General features: G+C 38.6%; 2 protein-coding genes across 2 annotated transcripts in view; one reads left to right on the plus strand and one right to left on the minus strand.

Annotated features, from left to right (window-relative positions):
* LOC6043980 (beta-1,3-galactosyltransferase 5) overlaps window positions 1-6,754 on the plus strand; it is an 84,863-nt gene extending 78,109 nt beyond the window's left edge. The window contains exon 3 of the mRNA XM_038261797.1: window positions 4,496-6,754. Coding sequence (XP_038117725.1) covers window positions 4,624-5,772 — 1,149 coding nt within the window. The 5' untranslated portion in view covers window positions 4,496-4,623 and the 3' untranslated portion in view covers window positions 5,773-6,754. The remainder of the gene's footprint in view (window positions 1-4,495) is intronic.
* Window positions 6,755-17,382: 10,628 nt separating this feature from the next.
* On the minus strand, window positions 17,383-20,301 carry LOC6043981. The gene is made up of 3 exons (XM_001861526.2): window positions 19,961-20,301; window positions 19,235-19,894; window positions 17,383-19,182 (listed from the first exon to the last, which is right to left on the minus strand). Exons 1-3 carry the CDS (start codon window positions 20,021-20,023, stop codon window positions 17,599-17,601), a joined length of 2,307 nt encoding a protein of 768 aa, XP_001861561.2. The 5' UTR covers window positions 20,024-20,301; the 3' UTR covers window positions 17,383-17,598.
* Between the last annotated feature and the right edge of the window lie 1,821 nt (window positions 20,302-22,122).

Genomic DNA, 22,122 nt, shown 5'->3' on the forward strand with positions numbered 1-22,122 from the left:
GGATGCACGACCCAAAGTACTGAGGAAGCCCCGATTCTCTCCGACGCAGTCGCGCAGTTCGCAGCCAGCGCTCATCTTAGCCATCCCGATCCTGCTGTCGGAAGTAGAGTCGGGGTCTTCCGGTCGTCACCGTCAGGCAAGTACGCACACCGTCTGAACCGCTCTCTCCTGATGCCTTTTCGGCTTTCAGCGTCACTCCTTCAAGCTGCTTGAGCAGTCCCCATCCCGTCGACGACTCACGATCTGCTGCATCACTGCTGCCATCGGCCTGCTGGACATCGGGATGCACGACCCAAAGTACTGAGGAAGCCCCGATTCTCTCCGACGCAGTCGCGCAGTCCGCAGCCAGCGCTCATCTTAGCCATCCCGATCCTGCTGTCGGAAGTAGAGTCGGGGTCTTCCGGTCGTCACCGTTAGGCAAGTACTCGCACCATTCGAGCTCTGCCTTCCCTGATGACTGTTCCGTTTCCAGAACTATTCCGGAAAGCTGTTCAATCCTTCACTCGAACGTCTCAGTCCCACCTGCACCTGCCCGTCTAGTTCCCGGTATCGCCGCTAGACGCCAATCGCCGCGACTGCCGTGTAACGATTTACTCAACATATACTACCAGAACGTCGGAGGCATGAACACACGGGCTCTCGAGTACCGTCTCGCGTGCTCCGCTATCTCTTACGACGTAATCGCGGTGACGGAAACCTGGTTAAAGAACAACACGCTATCGAGTCAAGTCTTCGGCAACGGGTACGAGGTCTTCAGATGTGATCGCGAGCAGTTTATCAACAGCCAGAAGAAAGACGGTGGGGGAGTAGCTATCGCAGTCCGGCAGGGACTCAACGCGCGAATCGTTTCATCGGACGAGTGGAAGTGCGTTGAGCAAGTTTGGGTCGCCATCGATCTTGCTGACCATACCGTCTACATCTGCGTTGTTTACATCCCTCCCGACCAAACCAACAACGCAAGCGTATTTGAAATCAACTCGTCTTCGGTTTCAACAGTCTCTTCAATGGCACGTCCCTACGATGAGCTAGTAATTCTCGGCGACTTCAACTTGCCCAGACTGATATGGCGGCCAAGCCGGGATGGTTTCCTGTATGCTGATCCCGAACTCTCAACCCAGACCTTGCACGTAACAGAGTTCCTAGACAACTATAGCAGCGCACTTCTGCAGCAGATCAACCAGTTCCCGAACGAAAACAATGTGCTGTTAGACCTTGTTTCGTCAGCTGCCCAGATATTGCACCCCGATAGCCATCGCCCCGGCACCGCTAGTCAAGGATGTCCGGCACCATCCACCGCTGCACCTATCTTTGCCTGTTCATTTAGCCAGCGAATTTACGCCCATTGTTTGTGAAGTCCGCTATGACTATCGCAAATCCGACGTTCCCAGCATGCTAGAACTACTTCGGAGCATTGACTGGGAGAACACACTTGACAAGGACAATCTTGACGATGCTGTGCAGACCTTCACCAATATTATCGGCTATGTCATCGACAGACACGTCCCGAAGAAACCAGTTACGAACGCCCGTGTTCCATGGCAAACCAGCGAACTTAGGAGAGTCAAGGCTGCTAAGAGGTCGGTACTGAAAAAGTACTCAAAACATCGAACGTTACCATTGCACAACTACTACGTGCGACTCAACAGCTGCTACAAAAGGATGAGCAAACAGTGTCATGCCGATCACGAAGTACGTACCCAAAAGAAGCTTAAGTCCAATCCGAAAGGATTCTGGAAATACATCAATGAGCAGCGGAAGGAAATCGGGCTGCCGTCGTCGATGTTCCTTGGCGACAAGACAGCTTCGAATACGGAGGACATCTGCCAGCTGTTTGCCGCAAAATTTTCGAGCATGTTCACACAAGAAGATCTGTCACAACAACAAATCACCGCTGCTGCCAACAATGTCCTTCCAAACGGGCTGGCCCTGAACCGCATCACAATCGATCGCTCGCAGATTCTGGAAGCCGCAACCAAACTGAAGTCATCCAACACTGCAGGTCCGGACGGAGTTCCATCGATCGTCCTGAAAAAATGTATCGACGGGCTTCTAGATCCTCTCGCACATCTCTTCAGTCTGTCCTCTCCACCGGCTCCTTCCCAAAACTCTGGAAGCACGCATATATGTTTCCGGTGCACAAGAAAGGGGACAAACGGAACGCAGACAACTATCGCGGGATTTCAGCACTGTGCGCCACTTCGAAACTCTTCGAGCTGGCGGTCATGGATCCGGTGTTTTTCTTCTGCAAGAACCTTATCAGCGACGACCAGCACGGTTTTATGCCTTCGCGGTCAACCACGACGAATCTGCTCACTTTTACGACATTCGTGACCGATAGTTTCACCGCCAAATCGCAGACCGACGCGGTGTATACCGACCTGTCGGCCGCATTTGACAAGCTGAACCATTCTATTGCAATCGCAAAGCTGGAAAGAATGGGAATCGGTGGGGTTCTCCTGCGTTGGTTTCAATCCTATCTAACCGGCCGGAAAATTAGCGTCAAGATCGGTGATTGGCTGTCCGCTGTCTTTGAAGCCTTTTCGGGAATTGCACAAGGCAGTCACTTGGGACCACTTGTATTCCTGCTGTACTACAACGACTGTATCCATTCTATCTCGGTTCCACGCCTGTCGTACGCGGACGACATGAAAATCTACTGCCGGATTGACAATGCATCTGACGCTCAAGTTCTCCAACAACAGCTGATCAACTTCGCGGAATGGTGCAAAATTAACCGAATGGTCGTTAATCCAACCAAATGCTCCGTTATCTCTTTTTCCAGAAAACGCAACCCGATTAAGTTCGAGTACCAGATTTGCGGCACTTCAATTCCTCGTGAGAACTGCGTTAAGGATCTGGGTGTGCTCCTCGACACGGAGCTGACATACAAGCAGCACATCTCCTACATCGTCTCCAAAGCATCGCGGCAACTTGGTTTTGTCTTCCGTACAGCCAAAAACTTTACTGACATCTACTGTTTGAAGGCACTTTATTGTGCGTTGGTCCGTTCCACACTAGAATACTGCTGTTCTGTGTGGAGTCCGTACTACGAGAACAGCGTAGCGCGAATCGAGAGTGTGCAGCGAAGATTCATCCGATATGCCCTTCGATCTCTACCCTGGCGGGATCCCTTCCGACTGCCCAGCTACGAAAGTCGCTGTGAGCTGATCAACCTGGACACGCTAGCAGTACGACGAAATGTGTGCCGATCACTCCTAGTTGCCGACGTTTTGACCTCGAGAGTGCAGTGTCCGGCCATTCTCCGTGGATTGAACATTTTCGCCCCCATTCGGACTTTTCGAACTCCCCATTCCTACGTGTCCCTATCCGTCAAACAAATTATGCAATGTACAGTGCACTGACAGGGCTACACCGGGCGTTTAATTTTGTCGCTTCTTTGTTCGATTTTAACTTGTCTCGTGATGTTATCAAAAGGAAATTCTTGTTGTTCTTTAGACGTTAATTTATGTATTAGTTTGTAAGGTAAAACACCATTGGGGCCCGAGCCTGTTGGTGTCCAAATAAATAACAAATAACAATCCGGATTGTTTAACGGTATTGTTCCGAAACAGTATTTTTGGTCGAAAAATGTCAATAAAAAAGATGAAAACAATGTTTATTTCGAACAAATATTGTTAAAACTTGTTAAATAGAGACTCTTACAACATAAAACAGCAATTTTATAAAAATAGTTGTTTATAAACTTATGTTTTGATAAGTTTTACTTTAAAAAACTAAATTTAAACCAATTCTTAATATAAACTAACTAAACAAAGTTATCAGAAGTTCAAAGTTGTCACAAACTGGCTAGAGGTACAAGTATTTGACACATTAACAACATTTCATAAATAAATTCACTTAAATCGATCAGATTTTGTACTTTTACAAGGGGTACGGACAATTATTTGACCTCTTTTTTGACTTTTTTCAGTAAACTATTTTTGTATTTTTTAAGAAAAAGTTTTTTGCAAATCCAATGACAGTGTCTTAAAGAGGACATTCTGCCGCGTCGATTGATGTACAAAACATGGCACTTTAGTCGAATTTTATGTACTTTTATATCACAAACATTTTCCGTACGGGGGGGTACGGACAAATATTTGACTCACTGTATATATCCGCAAGAGGTCGAACGTCAAGGTGTTGATTTACGACATCCGAGATGGAACTAAGGATGGAACTGTTGAGGTTATCAACCAAAATCGTTTGTATTGAATAACTTTTGAAGAACAAAATCAAACTTAACCATTTTCAATACCATGCTATGGGACGCGAAACTGGACCGAATGGAACAAATCCGGACAAAATTCGTTCAGCCGAAGCCAAGAAAACCATGTGCATATTTTTGATCAAAATCCCCACACACGCACTGACATTTGTATTGAAGATAGTTGTAGGAGAAATCTCAAAAAAGTTCATTCTTCGAGAGATTTGAAAGCAAAACTTTTGACGAACGAATCATTACTAACAAGTTGCTTCTCTCCATCTTCCACAGATCTCACCAACGGTAGCACCAGCCCCTACCCAACCCCCCTCACACAATGCGAGAAGACCAGCATCCGCCGCACCAGTACCACTGAAGGACCCCCGCCCCGCGCAACAACCAGCACAACCTGCCCCACCATGCTCGAGCGACGTCCCCTGTTTGGGGCGCTCATCGGGCTCACGCTGGTCTTCACGATCTGGCACATGGCGGTCCAGGAGTCGGTGGTGGTCAGCAGCAACGGGGTCAACGGGCCGTACCCGGAACCGGTGGCGGTGGTCACGACGTGGGCCGAGCTCGCCGGGAACCAGAGTTGGTTCTCGGCGCCGCCGGGTGGGATGTTATTAGTCAATCCAGCAGATTCGTTGCCAAAAGATGATTATAGTAGTTTGATAGATTTGAAAGATTTTAGATTTACGATCAACTTTAACAATTGCAGTAGTAGTAGTAGTAGGAGTAGGAGTAAGCGCGAGGACGACGCCGACGCGTTAGGTGATAGCCTTAAGAGTGATGATCGACGATCACCGTTAGTTCTAGTGTTAGTACATTCAGCACCAACCAATTGGTACAAGCGCAATACCATTCGTGATACCTGGGGCCGGTACGATCCGCGAGCCAAGCTCGTCTTCCTGCTGGGGGCGGTCAACTCCAGCGTGCTGCAGCGCCGGATCGAGAAGGAGAACCGGCTGTACGACGATATCGTGCAGGGTAGCTTTCTGGACGCGTACCGTAACATGACGTACAAGCACGTGATGGCCCTCAAATGGTTCACATATCACTGCCCCGAAGCCAAATACATCCTGAAGGCGGACGACGACGTGTTCGTCAACACGCCCGCGCTGTACAACGTCCTGTCCGGGCTGCAGACACCGCGGAGGCGCCTGCTGTTCTGCCAGGAGATCTGGAACGCCCCCGTCAAGCGAACGCATCGCTCCAAGTGGTTCGTCAGCATCCCCGAGTACCGCAACAAGTACTACCCGAACCACTGTCCGGGCTACTCGATTCTGTACAGCCCGGACGTGGCCTACCAGCTGTACCGCGAGGCGATGCGACAGCCGTACTTCTGGATCGACGACGTCCACATCACGGGGACGATCGCCCAGCGGATCAACGTTACCATTACGCCGACGGACGCCATGTTGCTCAACCGAACGCAGAAGGACGCCATCGTGGAGGGGCGCGCCAACGCCACCGATCAGCTGTTCTTCTTCACGACGCCCGACCTGCGCGAGGGCGAAATCCGCAAACTGTGGCGGGCGGTCACGGCTGCGGGTGGTGGCGGCCGATAGTAGAACGACCCGGGGAACCTCCGGCGCGAATGGTGTTGAGTGCGGTGTGTGTGCGAGAGTGCGCGACGACGTGTTCAAGTGGTGCCGCTGTAAACGTTAGGTTACTTTTAGCTTTGTAAGGAACGATATCGACTCGCTGTATTTTTTGGACTTAACTTCTTCTTACATGGTTTACATTTTCGTAAGGATTGAATTTTAATAAACCGCCCGAAAATGATTCACCCAAAACCAACCTCCCATCAATTTGTTTTTACAAGTGCAGGCAGCTTTACGCTGGAAGTGGGAAGCATCCAAAGACATGATCTAATCAATTTACACCACACGTTTACTGTCTCTCGGTTACTATAGCTCTGGTCCACACTGGTCAGTCCAATGAGGGCGGGGAGCAGGGTGTAATGCGACATTGTAGATCCCTATCTCGTAGACACAATCTACACACGTGACATATGCTGCTCAGCTGGGTCGTTGCAAGCGTTTTGCATGGACATCAATGTAAATGCAATTTTGTTCAAGTTGAATCGTCTGTTAATCTGTGAGCTTGAACTTCCCTCTGCATGCTGCAGTTTGCTGCACTGTCCAGTCCAGTCTGTCCTTCCGGCTAATTTATAACAATTTGTCGTCGTCGATGTCGCTGTCTGCTTTATCGGCTGATTAGTTTGTTTTCACTTGGCCGGGAGGGTGGCGCTTTAACTAGAGGATTAATGTTCGGAAAAAAGCTGTGTCACGCAATCGATAGTGTGAGTTTGCGGAAAGGTTAAATTGATTTTTATTTTAATATTCAGAGATTTTTTTAAATTGATTTATTTGGATTTCGACTTTTTTGAATATAAGAAGCGCAATTTTACTAACACATATTTTTAGTTGCATGTTGTGGAGTCAAGAAAAGTAGAAATAATGTATTCAGCATGTCGTACCACTGTCAGGTTGATTGTCAAACAGAAATAAAAATGGTAAACAGTGCGCTGTAGCTACACTACACCGTGACAAATGTTTTTTTTCCCTAAATTTCTTAGCTGATAATTTCAAAATACAGAATTTTAGAAATTCTGATGTCAAAATTTATAAATTAGAAAATTAAAAATTAAACCAGAAAAATAAAGGTGTAAAATAAAAATATAATTTTTAAATATTTGAAAATTAAATTCGTTTAGGAATTTTAGAATTTCAAATATTTTTATTATTTTATATTTCCAAAATTATTTTATTTTAGAATTTTAGAATTTCAGAATTTTAGAATTTTAGAATTTTAGAATTTTAGAATTTTAGAATTTTAGAATTTTAGAATTTTAGAATTTTAGAATTTTAGAATTTTAGAATTTTAGAATTTTAGAATTTTAGAATTTTAGAATTTTAGAATTTTAGAATTTTAGAATTTTAGAATTTTAGAATTTTAGAATTTTAGAATTTTAGAATTTTAGAATTTTAGAATTTTAGAATTTTAGAATTTTAGAATTTTAGAATTTTAGAATTTTAGAATTTTAGAATTTTAGAATTTTAGAATTTTAGAATTTTAGAATTTTAGAATTTTAAATTTTAGAATTTTAGAATTTTAGAATTTTAGAATTTTAGAATTTTAGAATTTTAGAATTTTAGAATTTTAAATTTTAGAATTTTAGAATTTTAGAATTTTAGAATTTTAGAATTTTAGAATTTTAGAATTTTAGAATTTTAGAATTTTAAATTTTAGAATTTTAGAATTTTAGAATTTTAGAATTTTAATTTTAGAATTTTAGAATTTTAGAATTTTAGAATTTTAGAATTTTAGAATTTTAGAATTTTAGAATTTTAGAATTTTAAATTTTAGAATTTTAGAATTTTAAATTTTAGAATTTTAGAATTTTAGAATTTTAGAATTTTAGAATTTTAGAATTTTGAATTTTGAATTTTGAATTTTGAATTTTGAATTTTTGAATTTTGAATTTTGAATTTTGAATTTTGAATTTTGAATTTTGAATTTTGAATTTTTGAATTTTGAATTTTGAATTTTGAATTTTGAATTTTTGAATTTTGAATTTTGAATTTTAATTTTAGAATTTTAGAATTTTAGAATTTTAGAATTTTAGAATTTTAGAATTTTAGAATTTTAGAATTTTAGAATTTTAGAATTTTAGAATTTTAGAATTTTAGAATTTTAGAATTTTAGAATTTTAGAATTTTAGAATTTTAGAATTTTAGAATTTTAGAATTTTAGAATTTTAGAATTTTAGAATTTTAGAATTTTAGAATTTTAGAATTTTAGAATTTTAGAATTTTAGAATTTTAGAATTTTAGAATTTTAGAATTTTAGAATTTTAGAATTTTAGAATTTTAATTTTAGAATTTTAGAATTTTAGAATTTTAGAATTTTAGAATTTTAGAATTTTAGAATTTTAGAATTTTAGAATTTTAGAATTTTAGAATTTTAGAATTTTAGAATTTTAGAATTTTAGAATTTTAGAATTTTAGAATTTTAGAATTTTAGAATTTTAGAATTTTAGAATTTTAGAATTTTAAAATTTTAAAATTTTAAAATTTTAGAATTTTAGAATTTTAGAATTTTAGAATTTTAGAATTTTAGAATTTTAGAATTTTAGAATTTTAGAATTTTAGAATTTTAGAATTTTTGAATTCAGGTTGATTTTTTGGGATATTCAAACTTTGAAAAAAAAATTGCAAAGGCCTTATTCGATAATGTCCCGCAATCTCTTGAGATTTTTTCCCACTGTGCAATGTTGCAGGGAGTCATCTGAATGGTAATTGACCAACAGTTGGCACTGAGTAACTACTAAACGGCGTCGAATGGAAATAAGGCTCTTGATAGCAAACAAAAATACTGCAGGTAGCACGACAGTGATGTTGAAAGTTTTTGTAGTAAACATTGTTTGCATTTTATTGATATTTATGACATGAATACAATTTCAAGATTATTTTTGACACATGTGCAAAAATTTAGGGGAATTGAAAAGAAAAATAGGTTTTCCAGGAAAAAATGTGTTCTTGAAATAACCTCAAAAAAAAAGTTGAAAAAACATCAACAGAAACCGATATCGTTCTTTACAAAAGGAGATAACATAATTGTTTGCCAACACATCCATAAAGCAGCTTTCTTCAAATTTAACCTAAACAATAAATTCCAACGCTCAAATCGAACGAATTGTAAACACCACTTAAATTTCACCCGCCGCCCCATCTAAATAACCAAACTGATGGGCCACTTTTTCGATTTTATTGCTCAGCTCAGCTTGGCTTGGTTTTGGTTTTGTTTCAACTAGAACGGCGCATTCTGTTGCATAAACATTCTCGTACGCGCTCAAATACACACGAATCACCACCACCAAATCGATGTTTGACCCTTACTCATTAGGCTTAACGTTTATTATTTTAGAATGGCTTAGATATTAATCTCGCTCGGACTGGTGGTCAAGACTGAGAATTTGTATTGCGTTTGAAGCCTAAAAGAAGCGAGATTCGCAATCTCGGAGCAGCGAGACAGTGAGCAGGCGAGCAATTCTCTCGTTTATCTCTTGTGCTGTCAAGAGAAAAAAGAGAAGAGCTCTCTTGCTCACTGTCGTGCTCTCGCAATTCTGTCAAAATTTGCTTACACTTTTACAGTCTTGATGGCTAGTCTGTGCACTAAATTGTTTCTTTTTAAAAATGCTCGACTGATGTAAATTATTATAGAAGACAAAAACCCTCTTGTTTTGTTGCGAAACGAAAGTAAAACGGAAACCATTATGTTAAGTGCAAAGAAAAATGCTCTGTCGACACATCAATTGGGGCGCTTTGTTCGTTCTTTTGCTCAAATGAGTTGTCGTTAAAATCCTATCCTAGCTTGGTTCCCATTTTCCGGTACTGGGCGAGACTGTGCATGGCAAGACTTAGCAAATAATCTATAAAATCGTGTATGCTTAGAGTGTGACACACTAGTTAGAAGAATCATTTTGTGGAAATCCAGTTAAAACACTTTTCTAACAAGCCTCTTCAAGAAAAAAGTTTAGCTAATCCGGTAATTAGAAACAGCATTAACAAACGAACGCCATAAACCTTATAGTTAGCCAATGTGCCAATATTAGTTGAGGAAGTAGAGCAGTTTGTTCCCCCCATTTAAGTTAGTGACTCTCAAATACCAAACATATAGATTTTTTGACCGAATTCAGTAGTTGAAAAATCGGTAAAGTTTAAATCGGGAGAAAATTTTACCGAAATTCGGTATTTAGCATTTTTTTTACAGAATTTAGGCACGTTTTACTGCAATCGGTAGGTTTTTACCAAATTCGGCAAAGTTCTAAGCAATCGAAAATTCGGTAAACCTAACCGTAACCATGCTGCATATTTCGATAAACTCAAAATTACAATATGCGTAAAAAGATTACCTAACTTCGGTAAAACTTTCCTAAATTTCGGTAAAACTTACCGAAATTTGGTAAAGAAGTTCATTTTTGTTCATCGTACAACCGATATTCGTTTAAATTATCTTAATTTAGACAGATGGTTTTTCAACACCGAATTGAGTAAAAAAGTTTAGTTTGAAAATTGGTGGTCATCCAAAATAAAGTTACACACTCTTGTAGAAAATCTACCACGCAAACTTCCGTCTGTAGAAGAACAAGAAATCCAAATAAATCACGATTTTTTCTACGATTGAATAAAAACAAAAAGGAAAAACAGAAGAAGGCACATGAAACTGGAACGAGAAGCTCGAGAATCGTTTTGGTTGTGAAACAAGTTTAACAAAAAATAAATAAAATAAAAATTGTTGTCATTCCCAAGTTTGTATAGCAAAAAAAAAAACAAAACAAAAAATGTAACAACAATCGGTACCTTTCATCGTTGGTAGAGGAATATTTAGAGTTCAAGTTACGCAGTCAAGAGAATCCTCTATTTAAAGAAATATAACCACAACAAAAAAAAGTGACGCAAACTCTAGTTCACAGTTTTTCCTCTCGATTCTTTTTCATGTAAATTCCAAACTATAGTGAAGATATTACCAGAAACAAACCACACGACAAACGTACCATACAAATCGCTCTCAGATATATAACAAACATCAATCAATCAAAATTTTCTATTTAAAAATAGGGAAAACATTGTTTAGTGGGCACAGGCGGTAAGCGAATTGATACAAATATAAAGATGTTTATTTATTTGAGAAAAACAAACGCAAGTATGAAAAGGTTGAAAAAACACGCGATTAACAGATGTGTAATCTAGTTAGAGCAAAGGAGTTAAAAAAGCAAGAAAAAAAAACATTAAACAATTGTATATTTATTGTTAGTTTAGCGATCTTATCGAAACATGTGGAAAGAGTGATGTTTAACATAATAAATAGATCAAAGAGCAGTCGTTCATTCAAGTTAGAAACACGTTCAAAACAGAGAAGAAAAAAGCAAACCATTTTAACCACCACCCCAGAAGAAAACAAACCCAGAACAAAACAACAGTGGAAACGCACTAAATGTAACGCACCAAAAACATACAGAAACTTGCAAAAACAAAACTGCACAAACTGAAACCATAAAAAAAAACATGTAGACACAGAAACAAAACAAAAACAAAATAAACAAACGAAAGCAAAGAAACCACAGAAGAAAAAAAAACATTAAATGAAAGTAATGCGACCCGACGAATCTGAGTGATATTGTATAATTCTATAAAGTAGGTTGATTGAATAAAAAAAAAACATGTGTTCTGTGTGAAACGGATGGAAACTTCGGAATGGATAACATAAGGTAAGGCAAACGAGCAAACAATTTAGGCGCGATATGGAATTTGAAAAAGAAAGAAGAAAAAAAAACATATATAAATTTGGCTAGGTGAAACTGAAAAAAGAGACTTTAGAAGTAAATGAAAAAAAAACATAAGTTAAACAAAAAAAAAAAAACAAGAAAACAAAAACTCGTTGAGGTGATACAAAACAAAAAACACAACACTGAAGATAGGGGAAGCGCGCGCAAAACCGGTTTTCAACCGACCAAACAAGTGTGAACGATGGAGAGAAGAAAATATATAAATATAAATTGTATGGAGCATCAACGGGGAGTTTAGTCGCTTTCTTTGAGAAAATGTCCATGATAGCTTGTGAAAAGATCTTTAGGCCTCTTTTTATCTTGTGAGCAATTCTCTACGAAATCGGTCTTTTTTCTTCAATTTTAATTTTTGTATTTTTTAATCCGGCTGAAACTTTTTTGGTGCCTTCGGTATGCCCAAAGAAGCCATTTTGCATCATTAGTTTGTCCATATAATTTTCCATACAAATTCGGCAGCTGTCCATACAAAAATGATGTATGAAAATTCAAAAATCTGTATCTTTTGAAGGAATTTTTTGATCGATTTGGTCTTCGGCAAAGTTGTAGGTATGGATACGGACTACACTGGAAAAATAATACACGGTAAAAAAATTGGTGATTTTTATTTAACTTTTATCACTAAAACTTGATTTACAAAAACACTATTTTTAATTTTTTTATTTTTGATATGTTTTAGAAGACATAAAATGCCAACTTTTCAGAAATTTCCAGGTTGTGCAAAATTTTGACCGAGTTATGATTTTTGAATCAATACTGATTTTTCAAAAATCGAAATTTTGGTCGTAAAATTTTTCAACTTCATTTTTCGATGTAAAATCAAATTTGCAATCAAAAAGTACTTTACTAAAATTTTGATAAAGTGCACCGTTTTCAAGTTATAGCCATATTTAAGTGACTTTTGAAAATAGTCGCAGTTTTCATTTTTAAATTAGTGCACATGTTTGCCCAGTTTTGAAAAAATATTTTGAAAAGCTGAGAAAATTCTCTATATTTTGCTTATTCGGACTATGTTGATACGACCTTTAGTTGCTGAGATATTGCAATGCAAAGGTTTAAAAACAGGAAAATTGATGTTTTCTAAGTTTCACCCAAACAACCCACCATTTTCTATCGTCAATATCTCAGCAACTAATGGTCCGATTTTCAATGTTAATATATGAAACAATTGTGAAATTTTCCGATCTTTTCGAAAAAATATTTTGGAATTTTCAAATCAAGACAAACATTTTAAAAGGGCGTAATATTGAATGTTTGGCCTTTGTGAAATGTTAGTCTTGATTTGAAAATTCCAAAAATATTTTTTCGAAGAGATCGGAAAATTTCACAAATGTTTCATATATTAACATTGAAAATCGGACCATTAGTTGCTGAGATATTGACGATAGAAAATGGTGGGTTGTTTGGGTGAAACTTAGAAAACATCAATTTTCCTGTTTTTAAACCTTTGCATTGCAATATCTCAGCAACTAAAGGTCGTATCAACAAAGTCCAAATAAGCAAAATATAGAGAATTTTCTCAGCTTTTCAAAAATATTTTTTTCAAAACTGGGCAAACATGTGCACTAATTTAAAAAAATGAAAAACTGCGACTATTTTCAAAAAAGTCACTTAAATATGGCTATAACTTGAAAACGGTGCACTTTATCAAAATTTCAGTAAAGTACTTTTGATTGCAAATTTGATTTTACATCGAAAAATTGAAAAATTTTACGACCAAAATTTCGATTTTTGAAAAATCAGTATTGATTAAAAATTCATAACTCGGTCAGTGATTTTTGCACAACCTGAAATTTCTGAAAAGTTGGCATTTTATGCCTTCTAAAACATATCAAAAATAAAAAAATTAAAAATAGTGTTTTTGTAAATCAAGTTTTAGTGATAAAGTTAAATAAAAATCACCAAATTTTTTTACGTGTATTATTTTTTCCAGTGTAGTCCGTATCCATACCTACAACTTTGCCGAAGACACCAAATCGATCAAAAATTCCTTCAAAAGATACAGATTTTTGAATTTTCATACATCATTTTTGTATGGACAGCTGCCGAATTTGTATGGAAAATTATATGGACAAACTAATGATGCAAAATGGCTTCTTTGGGCATACCGAAGGCACCAAAAAAGTTTCAGTCGGATTAAAAAATACAAAAAAAATCGAATGACCGAAATCCTAGAGAACTGCTCTTGTGTTTTTTTCTGATGTGATTAATTCGCTCGAAAATCGACTTTTCCATGTTTTAAACTGTGACTCGTGTGGTGTTCGTGGGGGAGATTGTTGGACGAATCGACGCGCGAGGATCCGCGAGAAAGTAGTGAAAGTTTCTTGAATTTATTGAAGGAAGGCTTCGCGAAATTGTGCGCGAAGAGTTTCATGAAATCGGTAAAAACAGTTCAGTGTATCAGCACTATTTCAGGTTTACTAATGAATAATACGTTACTTAAAATTTCATTTCGTTTTGAAAGCCCTTTCCATAGCATCGATGCTCGGATGGCACGCCGACGGTAAGAAGTAAAAATTTACGGGATTGAGTATATAATTAAGTCCTTCTCATAGCGTCGAAGATCGGAAGGCAACGATTATGTTTCACTGTCTAGTCATATCATTAGTTCGTTTAAGTTATTGTTTTAATTTCATTACAATCGGTTACGTGGTGTCCTGTTTTCTTTTCGTTTGTATTCGTTGATCGTAATAATTTATTCCAACTGGCAGTTTTAGTGTTAACTCATTAAACCATCGATTTTATATGCGTAAAGCGTCTTTTATTTACTATTTTTGAAATTTGCTCGCGTTATCTAAATTGTACAAACAGTAATAATATACTGCTAAGTCCATCCCATAGCACTACTGCTCGGTTGGCACGCGTTCGATAAAAAAAAACTTTTAAATAATCAGTTATTTATCTTTCCGCAGCCGGCTGCCTAAGATTTAAAATTTTCAACTGCTTCCAAAAGACAATGCCCATGCATTCTCTTATAGCAAATGAAGCCATTTTGCATCATTAGTTTTTATTAATACAATTCTGACAACTGGTCATACCAAAAGGATATATTTAAATATTTGGAAATCTTTCGTGATTTCGTGATCGTTCAATTTTGATCGTAATTTTTCGACTCAAAAATTCAGAATTTTAAAATTAAATTATTCAAAAATCTAAAATTCTACAGTTTTTTGAAAAAGGTCCTATAAGCTATTTGTGTTTCATATGTTTATAGGACCTATTAAAAAAACTTTGGAAATATAAAACTCAAATTTTGAAATTCAAAAATTTAAAAACTCGCAAAGTTAAAAATATTTTAAATACAGATGTGCCGAAACACATATTTCAGGATTTCTCGATTGTAATCGTATCGACAAATTACGACAGACGATCGAGAAAGTCTTGATTTGCGTTTTGAAAATTTGGGAATCTTTAATTTGGCAAATTTTAAATAAATCTGATTTTTTTTTTCAATTTCCTTGCAATCCTTATTTTTTGAATTTTACATATTCAAATTTCGGAATCTTGATTCTTTTTATTTTAAAATTTTGGAATGTTTTTTTTTCAAGAATACTTAAGTTTTTTAAAATGAAAACGTAAATATTCAAAATTAAATAATTAACAATATTTAGGATTAAACAAGCAAAATTGGATTTTAGAAATTAAAATTTTGAAAAACGAAAAAAAAAACTTAAAAACTATAAAATCTTAAATTAAATTTCAAAAATTCGCCAACTTACATTTTTTTTTAATATGAATTCCAGATTTTTTAAATTTTCAAATCACGCACAGTACACTCAAATCCCTATGGTTTGACACCAACTGTTGTCAAGCGGACGGGGTCTCTTTTTAGTTTGACACCCGTTTTACACGGAGTTCACACACACCACCAAAAGTTTGTTTTGATAGTGTGCGTGAGCGCCGTGTAGTTCGTCACTTTTTTGTTTTATGAATTTTGTGTAATCCTTAAAAAGCTGGTTTGACAAAAGGTTTTATGTAAAAAAAGTATTTTTTTAAATTGTTTTAAAATAAAAAAAACAATATTGATCTGTTTTTTACTATTTTTCTTTCGCATATATTTTAATTTTAATTATTTCCTTTTTTCAGATTTCTCAAAACTAAAAGTTCGATCGTGATAATAACCACGTGTACTTCACCAACCAGAAGGGGTGCTTTTTTCATAAAGTATTTTTCAATTGCAAAAAAAAAACCTAAACATTTTACGTAAAATTTTACCTTTAAATGATTATAACTTCAAGCGGTGCCCTTCCAAAAATAAGTAAAGTTATTTTCAATTACAAGTTTTGTTTTGCATCTAACAATTAGTTTAGAAATTTTGTTTGACAATATTTTATATTTCTTTCAAAGATCAATTTATTTCAAAATGATGCATAAACTAAGTTTCATTCAAATCAAAAAATACAAAATTAAAAATATCGGAAAATTTTGCCCTTTTTAATAAACACTAAATTTCAATTTTCATTTATTTTCATAAAAAACAACGAGTGCTGAAAAATTCAAGTTTTGCAATGAGTTGAGAAAAAAATAGCACTCCCGGAATGTTACTTGCCGTAGGGGCAGAATGGGCCACCCTTGGTTTTGGGCTTTAGAATGGATTTAGACCAACTGTAAGGCAAGGGTCTTATGAAGGACGTCAAATAACATCACAAAACCGAAAACTACGTTTGAATTGATTGTATTTTTCGAATAATGAGCAAAAATGTAAATTAAATGACGAAACCACGCAAATGTTGTTTATTTCGAGGTTTTTTAAATAAACTTTCCGAAAAGTTGAATTGTTCGAAAAAGTTTGTTCGATGCTTATAATTAGGGTTAGTGAAATTTCACGATTTCGCGGACAGCGTGAAATCCGCGAAATCCCGTGAAATTTTATGTTTGATTTTCGATTTATCTCAAAATATTTTATCAAATTCAAAAAGGAATAAAAATAACTTTATGAACTACTGTAGAATTAAGCGAGTGAAGACCCTGGTTTAATTACTAATATAAGGTTAGTGATTGATTTTTGACGATGTCGAGGACGGCGTGGAATTCGTGAAATTTATCAATTTTCTGAAATCATTTTTGTTTTTAATTAACAAGTTCTTGTTAACTTAATAAATATTTCATCCAAAAAGAAAATTTCATTAAATATTATTAGTTTTCAATTAAAAAGTTTGAATATATATGTATTTCAAGTTGATACAAACCATTTGAAGGAATGTTCAGTATTTGAGTTTTTTTAGAAACTAACTAAATTTAGTAATATTTTCATTCGCTGTATCAAAAATTTTACTGCTGTTTTATTTGAAAGGTTTAGTTTTGGAAGAAATTGATAGCTTTGTTTTATTGAAAATAAAATGAACAGTATTTTTTATCTTTGGAATCATATTTTAAAAACATATCAAATTTTCATTTTGGGCCTGTTTAATTTTAACAAGATTTGTTAATTTGTTGGATTATTCCAGTGAAAGTTAAAAAATATTGCTGTTCTTGTTTTCTTTTCTTATTTAGAATAAAAATGTCAATTTTGTTAAAAATTATATTATTTTTGAAAATTGTTAAATTTAGTTTTTGAAAAGTGAGTTAAATTTATGTCACAATTGAAGAAATATGAAAAGTAAGCATTGTAAATAAAATTGAGTAACTTTAATTTTTACATTTCATCAGGAAATATTATGCATCGGTGGTCCCCTCGTTATTTTTCGTTCAGCCCAGTTAGCGAGCAGCATTCGGTGACTGGGCTACGTTCTCAGCCCAGTTACCGAACAACTACTGTACTTTGGAAAAGTATTACTTTTCGCTGGAATTAATTATTTCACCATAATCAACATCATTAAAACAACGCTTGGTAGAAACTTTCAAAAAAGTTTTATCTATCTTTTATTCTCTCTCGATTTGGTCATGGTAATTCAGTGTATTTTGAGTGTAATATAATTACTGCGAGTCGCGTTTGGTAAAAAAAGAAGTAACTTGTCAATAAAATAGCGTATGCCTTCGAATGTGGCACCGTAAAACGTAACAAAACAAAAAAAAAATGTATATAATAATGCACTTGACTTCTTCACAGCGCATTATTCGCGTAAAATTCGTCCGCCATGCGGCACAGCCGTACAAACTTCTTGCAGTCGTCCGCGCTGACCTTGCCGGCGATGTTCGTCTTGAGCACGAGCAAATCCTGCACGCACATCGGCCCTCCCACGTCCAGCCGCTCGAGCTGCACTCCGGGTGCCGATTCGAGGTAGGCGCGGTAGCGCGGCTGTGGCAGGCGCCACTCGTTCGCGGGGCTGAAATCGGACCGGCCGATGATCTGGCCGTCGTACGGACACAGCACGTACTCGGAGAGCGGCGTCAGTTTGTGGCCGTAAAAGTGAAAGAAGGAGCGGCCGATTTGGCGGATGTCTTGGGATGGGAGCGGTTTCAGCTTGAGGTCCGAGGGTGGGAGCGGGCTGAAGTTCAGCGACCAGGCGATGGTCTCGTCCAGGGTTGTCTGGAGGTGCCGGACGGTTGGCAGCGCGTTCTGCATTTGGAGGTAGAAGATGGCGAGCACCACGATGACGTTGCGCTCAAAGTTAAGCTCGGCCAGTTTGGCGAATTCTTGGACGAAGTAGCACAGCTTCTGACAGACTGGGTATTGGCCGGTGAAGTAGCGAATGAGCCGAGTGTTGGCGCAGTACGGTTCGCTGTCGAAGGAGATCTGGCAGTAGACGTTCTCGGAGCAGTTTTTAACCTTCAGGTGAGTCCACAATCCGCAGATTTTGCTGTTTTGGAGAACCCAATCGCCGATGTGGGCTGAGAAGTAATCGAGCAGTGCCTTGAACAGAACGCCAATCGACGGTTCCGTTTTGGGACAGGTTCCGTCGTCCACGTACAGGTTTACGTTGTCCGTTTCGTAACCGACGCCGGAAACCTTCGCACCGAAGCAGCTGATCGTCAGATGGGCCTCCGGAATGGTTCTCTTTAGGGCCCGAATCAGTTCGGACGGGATGAGACTTGCGGCGGTAAAGTGGCACAGAGCGTTGCCCGTTTCGATGAGATCGTCCAGCTTTGGAGTCGCGAGGAACCGCTTGAGGTAGTCGTTGAAGATGGGATGATCGGCTGTACCGGCTTCGTTCAACGGAGGCAAGGACGAGTGCGCGTTACCACCCAACACCGGAGGGGAGCCGGGAGACGGCGGCATCTGGAGTAGAAATCCCGGGGGTGGTCCCCGTTGGAACATCGGAGATTGAGGCGACTGCGGTGTTTGTGGTGGCGTCGACGGGTTGAACAACATTCGACGAAGGTGGGGACCTTGCTGTGGCGTTGAGAACGCATTCATCGGCATCTGTTGCGAGGGTGTTCGCATCAGGAAAGGCATCGGCTGGGGAAACATTATCATCCGGGGAGGAGGACACGTGGCAAAGGGTGGAATCTCCGACGTTGCTCGGGTAATTGGCCGTCCCATAGTTGGGGATTGCTGTGGAGCGCCCACGAACGGTCGCGGTGGCATTGGCGATCTGTTGTTGGCCATGGGTAAATTTTGACCGGCAAACATCTGGTTCGGAAGTGATGTCGGTGGCGGACGAGGCAGAGAAAAGATGTTGCCCTGAATCTGGGGAGGTTGTTTCGGGGTTTTGTGCAAGTACTCCACTAAGACGTTGACGTCGGTCTGGAAGAAATGATGTCAGCTTACAATTAACAACATAACACGCGATACTTACAAACACGATGTTATTGCAAGTGTACGCCACGCCATACGTCGGATACTGGAACAGCACCGTACTGCAGTGAGGTACCGATTCGATGCAGTGCGCCCTGTCGATCAGCTCCACAACATACCCCAGAATCTCGTCCACACTCCGGCCAACGGAACTCGACGGCTGTTGCTCTTGCTTTTCCAACGCCTCCAGATAGCGACTGGTCTGGCTGAGGAATGACTTTGTTAGGAAGTAAAAATCCACCAACGGTTCGAGCAGCGTCTCCCGGAAGTGGTGTCGGGTCAGAATGTGCTTCTCCCGCTCGAGAAACGCCACCAGATCCTGCGTCATCTGTCCGTGAAGCTTCTTGAAACGGTTCTTCTTTCGCACCTGATCGTGCGGATCGTTGAACAAGTGGGCCATCAACTGCACACCGGACGGAAATGCGCCCTTGCCGCAGTACGCACAGGCCAGCACGAAGGCCACATCCCTTCCGTGCAAATCCCGTTCCCGTTCGGTCTCCTCCCGAAACGTCTCGAACTCGGTTATCTTGTGCAACTGATCCAACAGGGCCTGCAGGAAGTTGACCATGTTCGAATCCAGCACCAGAATCGCTCCAATCTTCCGGATGAACCGAGCGTACGCTTGCAGCTGCAGGTTGTAGCCCAGAATGCGATTATCGTCCTGAAAAAATTAAAACCATCAACTTGAACCAAATCCCGAAGAACCGTTTCCCCGGACAACACTCACCGCAGCGGCCTCCCTTGCCATTTTGACCAGATCTGGCTTCTTAGTTTTGGCACTTTTGGTCATGGTTGCTGTGATGAAAATGATGACTCAGGAATGAGCCTCCTGCGCGCTGATAAGCGCAACCTGACTGACTGACTGGCACGAAAAAAAAAACTAAATTGCCGATCGGCACACACTCAGATAAGCTCAGCTTCAGCGCACATTCGCACAGATTGCACTGAAATGACTGAAATGCAACTGCTGCAGCTTTATCGGAAACTGCTGCCGGTGATGTTGAACCGAAAGGCGCAGCAGAAAATGAAATTTTTGAATGTAAACATTCGTGATGAGTCAACATAAACAAAGTGAACACACTCGCATCGAATACAATCAAACTTGGGTTATTTTCTCTACCCAGTCAGTTCAATTCGATTTCTGAACACGAATTCGATTTGAATCGTATTCGAACCAACTGCATGGTTAACTTATACACTTATAGCGCTTACTCGAACTCAAAAAAGTGCGAAATCGCAAACTCCAAAAATGGTAAAAATCACCAAAAAAAAAAACAAGTTCAGTTAAGCGAACTCCTAAAAGTGTTATTTTGGACTTATCAAAATTTTCGAAATTTTGTTGAAACGTTTCGATTTCGAGTTTGTTGTCATTGTTGTGCGAAAGGGAGATTTGTTTGTGCTCCGGAGGATTGGTAAGAAAACCGAAGTAGTTCAAAGGGTGGTCCACCGTTGGACGAATTGCTTGCCAACGTTGGCAAAGGATGAGGTCCAACGGTGAACGTTGGTCCCGTCCCCCGGTGGACGGATTACCTGCAATTGTTGGCAAAAGATTCGGTCCACCGCGGTGGACGAATTTTTGAAAAATCTATTGGAAAAGGAACCAGTCCCCTGGAGAACGGATTGCCCTGCAAGAGTCGGGAAGAGAACTGGTCCACCGGTGAACGGATTTCTTGACCATGTTCACTGAGACAGTGAATAATTGCTTTTAGCAAAGAACATGACTATCCGTCGAACGGTAAATTGGGTCCTAAAATTAAGAGTAAATGGGGTCCTAAAGCCCTATGTCAATTGTTATGTACAATACAGACTGTCCAGGGGAAACAGACTGGCCGATGCAAAATAAATAGGCACTGGCAACGTATGTTTTGCGCTTGCAATACTGCCAGTTTTGCTGGGCGTAAAGGGTGTTTGGTGTCCAGCACGTTTGGATCTGTCAAACATTGGCCAAACTGTTTCCTATAGACAAATTGTAATGTACAATGGTAAAAACACGGTTAAAAACCAGTTCTGATTACTTTTTTGATTTTAAATTGACAAGACAACATTTTTTCAATGAATCAACTATATGGTCCCCTTGAAACGAGCAGTCAACTATCATCTTTTCTGAATTTTGAAAAATTAACCTCGCGGTCCTTCTTGACAGAAAAGCTCCTACTTGACAGCTCGTTCCAAGGGGACCATAGTTGATGCATCGAAAAAATGTTGTCTTGTCAAAAAAAATTGCATTAAAATGAAAAAAAGTAATCAGAAATGGTTTTTAATCGTGTTTTTTACCGTTGTACATAAAAATTTACACAGGGCTTTAGTACCCAATTTATAGAGCTATCTAAGCCCGATCTCACGCACACTAGCGCAACATTTGTTTTGCTGGGTGGTACAAAATTTAACCTCAATCTTTTTCTTGTACGTGCACGCAATACATGTATCGATACATGCCCATTGTAGATAACTCTATAGATTATTTTGCATTAAAATGATAAAAAGTTATCAGAAATGGTCTCGGTCCCATTCGAACGGGGTCCCTTTTTGCCTTCCTCACCTCACTGAGGCAAGGCTATAAAATCACTCGAAAAATGAACTTCTTAAATACGACTCCTAGATATACCTTCACGTATACCTATCGACTCAGAATCAAATTCTAAACAAATGTCTGTGGGGATGTGTGTAGACATGATTTTTTCCACACGATTATCTCAGAACTGGCTGAACCATTTTGGCCGGATCCGCCTTATTCTGTTCGTTTTGGGGTCCCCTAAGACCCTATTAAATTTTATTCTGTTTAGTTAAGTATTTAAAAATTTATGTCAAGAAAAAGATTTTTGTAGATACAAAAAAGGGTGATTTTTTGCCTAACCTCAAAAGGCTGAGTCTTTTTGTTTACGTGCGAGA

Source organism: Culex quinquefasciatus, chromosome 3 (assembly GCF_015732765.1).
Source record: "Culex quinquefasciatus strain JHB chromosome 3, VPISU_Cqui_1.0_pri_paternal, whole genome shotgun sequence".
In the NCBI taxonomy this organism is placed as follows: domain Eukaryota; kingdom Metazoa; phylum Arthropoda; class Insecta; order Diptera; family Culicidae; genus Culex; species Culex quinquefasciatus.

Bases quoted from the DNA above. Each gene is read 5' to 3' on its own strand.
- LOC6043981 (XM_001861526.2), bottom strand. From the start codon at position 20,023: ATGACCAAAAGTGCCAAAACTAAGAAGCCAGATCTGGTCAAAATGGCA. The intron at 19,895-19,960 runs GTGAGTGTTGTC...TAATTTTTTCAG, and splicing joins TGGCAAGGGAGGCCGCTGCG to GACGATAATCGCATTCTGGG. The intron at 19,183-19,234 runs GTAAGTATCGCG...CATTTCTTCCAG, and splicing joins CTTGCAATAACATCGTGTTT to ACCGACGTCAACGTCTTAGT.